The sequence below is a fragment of the Lepidochelys kempii genome, chromosome 1, assembly GCF_965140265.1.
Source record: "Lepidochelys kempii isolate rLepKem1 chromosome 1, rLepKem1.hap2, whole genome shotgun sequence".
In the NCBI taxonomy this organism is placed as follows: domain Eukaryota; kingdom Metazoa; phylum Chordata; order Testudines; family Cheloniidae; genus Lepidochelys; species Lepidochelys kempii.
In genome coordinates, this window is record NC_133256.1 from 116,618,119 (window position 1) to 116,630,601 (window position 12,483).

At 41.4% G+C, this 12,483-nt stretch overlaps 1 protein-coding gene across 4 annotated transcripts in view; it reads right to left on the reverse strand.

The window, feature by feature from the left end:
• The window catches only part of MAP4K4 (mitogen-activated protein kinase kinase kinase kinase 4), a 238,864-nt gene extending 226,682 nt beyond the window's left edge, over positions 1 to 12,182 (reverse strand). Inside the window, exons 1-2 of one of the 4 annotated variants that reach the window (XM_073351753.1) lie at positions 11,352 to 12,182; positions 10,815 to 10,880 (exon numbers count right to left, since the gene is read on the reverse strand). In XM_073351753.1, the coding sequence (XP_073207854.1) occupies positions 10,815 to 10,880; positions 11,352 to 11,408 (123 nt within the window). In that variant the 5' untranslated portion in view covers positions 11,409 to 12,182. The remainder of the gene's footprint in view (positions 1 to 10,814; positions 10,881 to 11,351) is intronic. The other 3 variants (XM_073351762.1, XM_073351771.1, XM_073351781.1) reach the window with 3 other exon arrangements.
• Between the last annotated feature and the right edge of the window lie 301 nt (positions 12,183 to 12,483).

Sequence of the window (12,483 nt, forward strand, 5' to 3'; positions counted from 1 at the left end):
CTTGGAGCAAGGAGGAACAGGCACCTTGATCTGTAACTGAAATTCCTGTGGTCTAGGAAGAGTCAGTGTGCTACTCCGGCTTGCACAAGAGCTGCCATTACATTCCGTTAGATAGAAGGCACCTCCACAACTTAACTTTAACCAGAAAGAAGTTTTGTCATCAATAACTAACATACTATTGTTTCTATTATGAAAACAGGGCACTCTTCCATTACCTTACAGGAAATCTAAGCAAAGGTAGCTTTGCTAACAGACACTGATTTACTGACTTTCTGCCTTAAGCCACTAGATTTGAAAACCATCGAGTCAGTGACATAAAACAATTACCTCATTCACAAGAGCTCTTTGAACCTAAATACAAATCCGATCAGGTCAATATTAAAGGTTTTATTCCCTACCATATAATATATTCAGAAAGATCAAGACATTCTTTCCATCCCCCTTTTTAACATTCGAGTAATTTAGCAACCCCAATTTATTTTAAATGACTGGAAATATTTTCCTCCATATTCACTTATCACGCTAGAGTTTAACCCATAGAACGCACACAGAATGTTTAAGAAGATGTATGTACATTTCAGTCTCGGCAGTCTCCAAAAATTAAAAAGATTTTTACTCTTTTTGGGGGGTGGGAGGAAGGCTATGTGCCTTTTCCATCACTTGTATTAAATAAGGTTTTCATTAATTTGTTATTCAAAGCATTCAAGGGATCTGTAATAGCTACTGTACAGCTTCCCCCCTTCATCTATTAATAGACTGCCATTCTTTCCTCCCCCACAAGACTACACCAGAAACACATGGGAAGGTGGCAATTTAAACAAGTATAATGGAAACATGCCAGCTCCGCTTGGTGAAATTTAAAGAACCTACACACCGCATTCATGCAAATGCACACAAACATTTATTTGAATTTCTATGTGCATATGATATATAAAATATGACACACATTTTTTTAAAATAGCATTGCTTAAATAAAGCAAGGATTTTTTCAGTAGAGTCTTCCCTATAGCTCTTGACACACTCCTTTGTGTCTACACCTTGTGATACAGGACCATTAACTGAATCCCCCATAATATCTAGGTAAAAATTGGTAAGTTAAGCAAATAGCAGCAACTAAAATAAAAATCCAGAAATACTTGCATTTTTGGTTTAACATGCATGATTAATTTAACACATTCTTAAACTGTTGTTGTTGTTTTTTAAAACCACCAATATCTCACACAAAATTCCCTTGGAATTATCATCCTTAAGCAATACTGGCCTGAACTGCACAGATATACCAAATTTTAGAAGTCTCAATAAACTATTAATCCATGGTAAGTAAGGGGCAAGGGAAACTATTCAAGATTTTTTTTAAAAAACCACTCTATCTAAAAAACGGTTTCATCAACGACTGTGGGGGAAAAGAGTGAAATACAGTTGCATCTGGGCAGTTAGACTCAGCACTGGATTTAGACCAGTGGTGGGCAACCGGCAGCCCGCGGGCGGCACACCACCATCAGGGTAATCTACTGGCAGGTCACCAGTTTGTTTACATTTGCAGGTCCCAGTGGCCAGGGTTCGAAGTTCCTAAAGCGGTGCAGTTTTCCTTTGGGCTAAAGGAAAGTGCACACTAACAGCTGACAATCAAAAGCCAGGTTTGGGGGTTTTGTTTGTTTTTTGTTTTGGGGGGAGGGGGACGGAGAGAGGGAAGGGTACCAGGCAGAGAAACTTATCTTTGAGGAGATAAACAGATCTGATGTCACGTATTTATTCTCAACCCAGCTATTTTGGTCATGTTGAGTTTAGGTATATTCCTATAGCTCTGTTCTAAAAAAGTAAATAAGTAAATAAATAAGTATGGCCTCTGTACAAGCACAATTTCTCAAGGAAAAAAAGATTCAAAAAGCTCATCGTCATGGACACAAGAGTGGAGGTAGACAACATGCCTGTTTTTAAACGAAGAGCTCATCTGAGCCAGATTCCTGAGAAGTTCTACAAATATAAAACCATCTATATTTAAATACCAAGTCTTAATATAGGTATGACAACTAAGTAGTGAAGAGACGATACTAGCTAAAGAAAAGCAAATTAACTCCTTGGCAAATGCATACAAAATAGGTCACCTTTATAGGACACTTGGACCTTCCGTTTCACTGACAGGTATTCTATTTGCAAGTACAGACTTCCTCACTTTTAAATTATGAAGAGGTGTGTTCATTCCTACTACATCTTCTACTCCTTGATAAAGGACATGATGAAGGCAGGAGAAAGGAATTAAGAGCATGGTTTCGTGTCTTTCTAAGTGCACTGTCAAATACGTAACGTGAATCCAGTTAAGAAAAAGAAAAAGTTGCAAAATAATGAGTGAGCATGTCTGTGTGCAGTGCTCACTCTACAACCTATTTTCAGTACAGCAGCCCACTGCGAAGAAATTAATGATACACAGCACTACCCATTTTCTGGAGAGGTACTAAAAAAAAAAAAAATGCAATTAAGGCTTCCACTCTGTAGATACCCCTCCCCCCTTTTTTTTTTTAATTCAGACACCACTGCATCAGCTCTCTACAGGGGTACTTCACAATCTTACAGCAGTATATATCACTGATGCTACAATTACGAGTCTGACAGTATTTCCATTTTGCAAAAAGACCCCTATTTTCAGGGCATTCAGCCACAAGTATTCCCTACTGACGCCTTGATGGGATGATGCAGAGCTGACAAGAGAGAGGGAAGAGGATGACAATTGTACCGAGGCACGGAGTTTAAGGGAGCCCCCAAAACATTTGTAACTTGGGTGAAATGGGATGGGGTGTGGCTCCAGTAAACATGGTGTACCAGAGCCCCAAATTTCTCTCGAGAGGCCTGAACTGATGTTCTTGGCAGGCAGTGTATAAATTTGTTATACTTTCAGTCAATTTTTATGTTCCAAGAATGCAGAAAAAATACACTTTGGGATACTTTTTTTTCTGGCCCTGAACAGCTTTTTAAAAGCTTATGTATTTTGCAGATCTTCAGGTCAGAGTAAGGTACTCTGCTAACACTTCTTAATTGGCTAAAGTGCCTGAGAAATTTTTTTTTTTTTTAAAGCAGTCAGTTGGAGCCCATAATTTAAGGATTAAGAAAAGTTAAGACAAAAATCTTTTGAACTCATGATTTTAGTCTGGATTTAAACAAACTTTTAAACCATCGGTGTTCTAGACGTTTGTACTCCCCCAAATATTGAGAAGGAGAAAATGAAACATACTCTAAAAGTTCAACTTTTAATGCCCAAATCAAAATGCAAAAAAATCCCTAATTTCACCAATTATGATTTGGCAGCTTTGGACTGTAGCCTTGGCTCACCCAAGATGTTAGTGAAACACATCGTTGTTATAACAGGATTCTTTAAACTGATGGCATTCTTTTCCACATCCGAGAGGAGATATGTCCCTCTGTCTCACCTCTGCTGCCGCGCTGAAGTAGCTGAGCACACAATTAGATCCAACAGCTCCATGTGGTGGACTGGTACAAGGAGTTAAAAGATATTAGCCAATAATTTCCAATCCATATTTAGACACCAAGATAAAAGTGATCTGATTTTTAGAAGTGCTGAGCACCCTCAAATTCCTGCAAAGCTAATGCGAGTTGTTAGTGCAGTTTAAAAAAAAAAAAAAAAGTCAGGCCGGTCACTGTCAGTGGGACGGAAGGGAGGAAAGAGACTTATGACATCAAGGTATCCGTTTATACCCACTTCACATTCAGAGAGTTAACTTGCAACATTAAAAGCAATTAACAATGAACATTTAGATTCTGCAGAAGCCAATGCCACTTCGCAAGGAAAAATTCCTACTCGCTGCATGACAGTTGATTTGTCAGGCCTGATTTTTCTTTGCCCCTTGTTAGAGAGGCATCATCAACTTAAAAACATGCTGTTCATTGAGCAGCATTGCATGTGTAGTGTTCTGTGTCACAGTTTCTCAATTTGAAGAGGTCTTTCCCACAGCAACAAAGGAGAGAAAAATATTTATAGAAAATATTAAGAAATAATGGTAAAAACCTCACGGTTCGTAGAACAGCTCCTGTGTAGTATCTAAAACTACTTTTAATTCTTTTTTTGAGCAGATTACATTTGAAGTTGATGGTGTCCCTTTTAAAACCAAAGTAACTGGTTTTTGAACTAGGGGGAATGCCATGCTCTAAGTGACAATATTTGATCAAAAATAGTAATAATAAAATAATAACCTTAAGTAGAGTTCGGAGTTGCCTCCCAATCCACCTCCCATTGAAGTCAATAGAACTCTTTCCACTGACTCCAGTGGGAAGTGGATTGGGACCAAAACTAATGCTCTTAGGTAATGGTCTACTGGGATTTCAACCCAACTCGTGCAAGTGAATGATATCACATCTTGGATGTCAACATCCTTCAGAGTGAAGAGGAAGTGAGAAATGATCTTATAAGAGCTGGAGTTTAGAGGCAGAAATGCAAAGAAGAAAACCCTTAATTACTTTCTAGGATGGCGGCTCTTAAGAAAAGAGGCCATGTCTACACTACAGTCACTGCAACTGTGCCGCTGTAGTGTCATAGCATAGACGTTTCCTACATCAACGGTTTAGTTACTCCATCTCTGGAGTTACTGCCGATGTAATTACTCCATCTCTCCAAGAGGTGGCACTGTAGCTAGATCAAAGGAAGAATTCTTCTGGTGACGTTGCTGCATCTACACTAGGAGTTAGGTCAACCTAACTACAGTGCTCAGGACACAAAACTTGTCACAGCTCTGAGCGACGTAGCTAGGTTAATCTAATTTTTAAGTGGAGACCAGGCCAGAGTTGAGCAGCTGGAATTGATATTCAAACTACAAACTTCACTTACAAAACCTCATGGGGGGGGGGGAATACTAGACTGCAAGAGAGAAAAAAGTCAGCCACACTTTGAGTTCACGATTTATACTAAACCAACAAAAGCAAGATAATATAAAGGGCTGGTCACCTCTTCTAATGCAGCATACACAAGAGGGATCCAGGAGAAGGACAACTACATGAGGACCCCCTTCTGGAGATCCCCTACATTATCCCATCGGGAAGCAGGACTTTCCTCACCATAGCTGCAGAGGGCAGCCTACTGTCCTGAAGTATCCTGTCTTTGCATTGATGGTACTCATCTGCTCCCTGGCAGCAGTCCTCCCTATGGAGGAGGCTCCACAAAGAATACAGCCGCAGTCTGTATTATTGTGTCCTTGTAAACTCCATGGGGGCTGGCAAGGGGGCACCTGCCTGCATAGTCCTCTCCCCCCGACCTCCTCAGGCCCCCAGACTTGTGGAGGGACTTCTCTGACCCCTGTGAAAAAGGGAGAACAATGCTGTGAAGATGAGTGTGCACCCCTTCTACAGGAGAGAGAGAAACCACTGCACAAAGGATCTCCCCAGAGTTAAGAAAACAAGCACAACAGAGTGAGTTGGGTGCTGAGGAGAGGTCTCCCAGCAACAGCTGTTTACATAATAAAAATAGATTTACTACAAAAAACAAGCAAAATGGGCAAAGAAAAAAAAAGGTCCTCAAACTTCTCCTGATCTCAGTCAGAATCTTTCCACCGACTTTTAAGGGGATTTAGACCAAGCTATTAATAATGTATTTCATTCCTTCCATTACAGTAGCGCCTACAGGCCTCACACAGGATCAGGGCCCCATTGTGCTTGACACTGTACAAACTATGGTAAAAGACTGTCCCTGCCCTAAGCGCTTGCCATTTGACGTAAGACATGATACAAAAAAGCAGGATTGACAGACAGACAGATGGAATGGGGGAGGGAGGAGGAGAGTAACATGTGGTTACCCACAATTAACAGGTTGCATTTTTTTAATAAAAATAAATATCAGTAATCCCCACTGGCCACCTGCCTCGCCTTTGTATATTGAATTAAAATAATTTGGGAGGTGAAGGATGATCAACAATGAACTTTCTGTTGAAAATGAACTGAGAATACGTTTACCTCTAGGAACAAGAATACCGGTTTTCTGCATCAGAACTACGGTTTTGGCATCCCTGCTTCCACCCGAGAAAACCAGCACTACACAATTGAATTCCCCCAGAAAGTAAGAGCTAAAAGGAGGGCAGCTCATCCTTAAATAAGCTGGTCTGGGCCAGTTGAAACCAAGTGACCTCACTAACATTGAATACAGTTTGTCTTTATAGCGATAAGACTGGAATTGTATTCACGTTTAACAACGTCATTAGAATTCACAATGTAATCTGTTTACTAGGGGGAGAACAAAAAAAAAATGGCTATTAGGAATACCAAGCACAGAAAAAATGAAGCCCCCTTTTAAAATAAAACTGCATTAAGATAAAATATAGTACCCTTAATGAAGGGAAAATCTCGCTCTGATTTTAAAACTTATTTTCAAATCACCATTTAAATGATCATATCTTACATCATGTCCTTTTTGGAGCCAGAAGTTAGACAATACGAATCATTTACATGCAGTTTTGGAAGGCTGTGACAGAAATCAACAAAAGAAGCCTTCACTATGAATTAACTCTCACAAGACTCTTAGAAAGCAACACTAGCATGAGTTAAGGGTAATTAGAAGTTTCACCCCTAATTTTGAGCTTCCTGGTACTTTCTTGTGTATGCCTCAAACCTACCATGGACACTTCCCCCGCAATCTTTACAGAAATATGAGGTCTCAAAATATAAGGTGTGAAGAAGACAAGCAATACCACATGAACAAAAGCTTTAAATTGTTGATATCTTAGTTATATTTTTTAAAAGTACAAGAGAAAAATCACTATATGGTACTATACCTTAATCTCAAATTAAAGTTAGTTTACAGAATATGCATCTAAAATGCATTTATTTAAGAAGATGTGAAATCAATACATTTCTTAAAGGGTTCTTGAATATCTATAATTTACATAGTCCCCTTTTTGTACATTTTACCAAATCAAGAAAAAAAATGGTTACAAGATTTAAATATCTCAAACGAAACGTGGTGAACGTTTTCATTTTGGGTCAACAAAGTTACCCTTTAATGTAAGGTTTACTGTTGTGGTGTGGAAAAAAATGTTAACTATAGAAGTGCAAAACTGCTCCTGCAATATTTGCAAATGATCCAAAAATTCTGAAGACATGTTGCCCAATCAATGACTATAAATTCCTATTACACTTAAGTGCTCTGATAAAGTTTGACTAAGTCAAGGACCCGAGGCCACCCTATATGAAGACTTCATTGTTCCAAATGATAGCCCCAAACCAACCGTGATAACACCATTTTCCTGCTAAATTCCATGCCATTCAGATAATTCCCCGTGAGTGTACTATAGTAGTTAAATAGGGGGTATACACCTGGGTAACAAATTCAACAACTCTAAAAACTACTTTTTTCTATTGTTTGTTTACAAAGGGAATTGAAGGCTATGCAAAACACAGGGTAAATTTTTTCAACAATCCATCAAACCATTGAAACTCCTTTTCCTGCAAGAAGGAAATACATGCTTGTGGGCAAGTCTGTACATGCCATTTAGCTCAAAATCAGTTGATATCAACCTGTTGAAGAGAAACTCTTCTCTCAAAATTATAACAATTCTTTGCTCTCTAAAACTTTTTATTCTTTTTAAACAAGAGGCCTAACAGTTATCTACATCACCAGTGATTCAGAGGTTAACTTCACTCACTGTATCTCACAAAACTTTAACCCTTTTCTTCCTAAACAAGAACAAATATGACTTGGAACAGCTTAATTCAGGGATTTCTTATTATTCTTTTCCTATTTCTAAAATAATCTACAGAGGAACAAACAAGATGGATTTAAATAATCTGCGGAGGGACTATTAGCTACAATCTTTTAGACTCTGGGGAAAATACCAATACATTCACTATCCACCCTCTACTGAACATACAATAACCAAAGAATTTCCATCTCATTCAGTCACACAGAGCCCAGGAAATGTCATGCACATTTTTTCCCTGATTCACCATTGCATCACATGCTTTTCTTAAAGTGCAAAGCAAGTCTCCCCAAGGAAATGTGGAGGCATAAGCAAAGCTATGGAGGAAAGAAGAAAAAAAGGGAAGCTACTGGTTTCAATGGGAGCAGCTGGGTGCTCAGCATTCCTTAAAATCATGCCACTTAGACCCCAATCCCACAATGAGTTCCATGCTGGCAGGCCCTTGTGATTACACAAAGCTCCACCGAAATCCATGTGGGTGAAGGCTCTGACCACATGCTGCTCATTGCAGGACTAGAGCTTTATTTAGGCACCTACATAGTGATTTAGGAGCCTAATTTTAGGTGCCCTTTTTTAAAAAAAATCTTAACTTTTTTTTAAATGCAGGGAAACATTTTCAAAGAGCTCTGCTGGGGTTGGGAAGGGAAGAGACCGTAACATTGACTATATTCAACAGGTGAATGAAGATGCCCAGAAAGACAAATGACCATCAGTATAAACATTGATGTACAGAAGCCAGACAAAGAGACAACAAAATGCAGTGCCGTGAGGTAGGCTCTGTAGTGACAGTAAGCAAGACAACCGTATTCCTATAGTCTGGGTGGCATCTCAGTGATGCCAACACACAAACAAGGAAATAAACCAAACTAGCCATGTTTGAAAACTTCTAACCATTATTTGTAAAACAAACAATTTTCTGGCATCTAGGCATATGTTACAAACAGAATATCAGGGTTGGAAGGGACCTCAGGAGGTCATCTAGTACAACCCCCTGCTCAAAGCAGGGCCAATCCCAAACATTTGCAGTTAAAAAGTAAAAACAATAAAAATACTTGATCAACACATCACAAGGATGGGGCTGAGAGAAACGGGGCACACATGGTTCAGATAATCACCTATTTCCCCAAGAAGTCAAATTTGTTCGTTGAAAAAAAAAAAAAATCAAATTCTCATTTTTGGATGATACTGGATTTTCGTCCCAAAAAACAAGAGTAGAGCTGGAGGAAACTTAAACACTGCTTTACAGCCCAATGTTGCAGTCACAACCAAAACTAGGCTAGGCAAGAAACTCAGAATCAAGCCCATGGTTATAAAAAAACCTTATGACATGTTCATGTTTTGGGCAAGTGTAGAGTGGTTACAGTAGTACATACAAGTGCACCACTTACCCAAGCACTAAGCTGATGTCAGAGGGGTTTCTTTCTATAACAAAGCAGCATTAAATACCTTCTGAACTGCAGTACCCAATCAGCTTTTCTCAAAATATTTACTGGGGGAAGGGAGAAATATTTTATCACTTTCTAATACAGAAAAAATATATATTAATACCACGTATGTTGAAACCAGACCTCAGATAGACGTCTGTTAGCTTGTGGGTTATCAGTCAGAGTAAAGTGATTGCCATTTAAATCTAGCATGATTTTCTAATGGCATGTTTTAAATTGGTAACCATATTTGTTCAGCTTAGTTTCTAAAATAGGTTGCTCTAAGTACTTAACCAAAATGAAATTTACATCTCCTATTGTCAGACAGTTAATGCTACAAGAAATGCACTAATTAATTCAAAAGTATTATCAGGTAAGTCAGCTAACAATGTACCAACTGCAATAATTAATAGGGGAGTTTAAACTCACACACACACACCCTTTTTCTTTTAAGGAGGGCTCAGGTGATGCAAATTTAGTAGGCACAAAGATTACAGAAAAGGAATTATTAAATGGGTTAGCCTGAGGGAGATGTCAAAGGTCAACCTCTAATCAATCTTCCTATCTTACTCAGGCCTGTTGAGCCATATGGTTTTCCACCTTTTGCAAACAGAAACAGTGAAATTACTTCATTTCTACTTTTAAAATTTAACTTATATAAGAGGAGACACAAACTGTCTCTCCATCATTGAGGCTAAAGTTCACCCTCTTAAAACAAACCTAAATGTTTGGAGAAGACATACCAAAATGGCTTATTTAGAGACATGTAATGGTAGTTTGATAGTGATAAGTTCTCTTAATAAAAGACAACCATGTTCTGTTATTTCTAATTACTCCACCCCACCCCACCCCCATTCCCTTACATCTGTAGGTAAATAATTATAGACTTCTTCAATCCTTAACCCATTTATTAAACTGTATGGTTGATCACTATTAATCATACTGGTAACCGCTACTCCTTGCAAAGTCATGCAATCTCAGATTTGCTTGTTCCACTTACTGAACGCTGTATAAAGTAAACTGTTTTCACACCCACATGGACAATCTCTTATTTCTCACTATCCTCCTTCGGTTTTTTTTTTTGTTTTTTTTTTTAAATCATACACTTGTCAAATAGGTTATTCTAGGCATTCTGATTTTACCATCTTCAGACAAATAATCTGTCCAGCTACGGTTGCCCCCATCACCCATGCCCTGTATACTGTGCATGGTGATGCAGCACCACTAAACCTAGATTTTGCATCTTAAGCATTTTGAAAGCTTTTCAGCAAAGAAAATTGGTCACAATTTTAAGCAAGGTCAATGCTTTGTTTAAAGTAAACACAAAAGCAATACCTGCCATTAAAACGTATCTGATTTTTCGATGAGCCCACACCTCTATTTATATGGACCCCCGGAACCACAGTACCTTGGAGTGATCTTTTGTTTTGTTCTTTATTTTCTAAAATAAATCAGGAAGATCTTAGACCTTATCAGGAGAGGTAACTCTGAGAAAGTAATTTATGCCCCTTTTCTAAACACCAGTAGTGTCATCTGGAAAGGTAGAAACCAGTTGGTCACCAACAAGAAGAATTTTTTTTTTAAATTATCCTAAACTTTTGTATGCAGAATAGGGTGGCCTGCCATCAGATGTGCAGTAAACAAAGCAGGGAAGTACGTGTTGTGCAAAAGGATAAAGGAGAGAAATTCTGACACAAACCTTATAGACTTGCCCATATGTGCCATTACCAACTACTTCCACCAGCTCAAAAATCCCAGCTGGGTCCTACAAAGAAAAAAAGAAGGGCGGGGGGAGAGAAGGAGGGTTACATTTTTGAAAGCTCTCGCAAATGGCAGAGAGTCTTGTAAAAAGGGGTCTGGAGCTAGAGAGGATGTTGGCTGCGCAGCTGTTGCGCCCTGTTTTTCCATGCACATGCCAATACATGCAAACAAAGGAAAGCAGCCCAGGGCTGAACTCTCCCCCACCACCTCAACCACCCCCAAGTAGCTCCCACTCCGGGGGGGGGGGGCGGGGAAGGGAGCAGCCAGACTGGCCAACAAAGTGCCCCTCCTGGGCGGCAGCTGCCCCCAAAGCCGACTGCAAACCCAGCGGCTCCTTCGCCCCCAGCCCCAGCCCAGCCCAGCCCGGCCCGGCCCGGCGCTCTCTATGCTCGCAGTAACAAAAGCCCTGCCAGGAGCCCGGCGAGGGGAGCGCTGCCCCCTTTGTGCGCGGTGGGGGGCAGCCCCGCGCACTCACCCGCAGGGAGGAAAGGTCGATGTCCACCAGACTTTTTGCAGGAGAATCGTTCGCCATCTTCCCGTCTCTTTTTTTTTTTTTTTTTTTTTTTTTGGAGGGGGGGGCGCTTAATAATCAAAACGTGTGAATCGCGGGAGCTGCTCTACCTCCTCCTGCCCGCTTCAGCCGGGGCGCACCTCTGCTGCATGGGGCGGCCGGCTGGCCGGAGGCGGCTGTGGGCGCTGGTTTGCTTCCCGGCGAGGAGTGGGGTCGCGGGGGGGGGGGCTTTTCCTCCCCAGCTCTCCCAGCCTCTCTTCGGCGGGTGCTGCGAGTCGGTGTCGGAAGCGGAGTTACACCATGTTGAGGTGGCAGCTGCCAGCCGGGCTCTCCCCTGCACGCCCGGGCACGGGCATTACACAGCCAGCGCGAGGCCAACTCCAGCCGCCCCGCTCCGCCGCGGGTCCCTCCGTGCTCGCCGCCGCCCTCCTCTCCTTCCTCTCCGGGGGCTGCTGGGCTCCCGCACCCGGGGCACAAGGCACTGGCGGCGGCGGGGGGCTCCCGACCTGCAGCGCTGCTGAGCGGAGTTGAGGGAGTGAGACAAAGATAACCCAGGGAGGAGGAGAAAAGGGATACAAAATAGATTGTGGGCAGAGAGCAAACAGCTCCCCCTTTCCTTCTCCGGCAGGAAAAACCAGCGGAAACACACAACACCCCAAAGCACTTCTGGGAAGGAAAAAAAAAAAAAAAAATCCTCGCTCCTCTCCCAGCCGCCGTGTGTGTGTCTCCGCGCCAGCTCAATATATTCAACAGGGGTGTGGCAGAGAACAATAGATAACTCACTCCGGCCTCCCTCAGCGCTGCTAGGGTCCCTGCCCTGCCTTAGTGCCCAGGCGATGGCGGGAGACACACACGTTACACCCACCCCAGTAACAATACACGCTGCATGCGCGTGTTAGGCACAGAGCTAGGTATGGGAACAGCCCAGCATAGTCTGGAGCAAATCCCAAAGGCTAGAGAAAGAAGAAGAAAAGCAGAGGAACACACAGTTCAAGGTGAAAGGGCTCACAACATTCTCCAGCACTAAGGGACACCTCAGGATTAATAAGGGTATTTGCACTTTGAACATGCAAAACACTGTGGAAGTGAGAAGCAT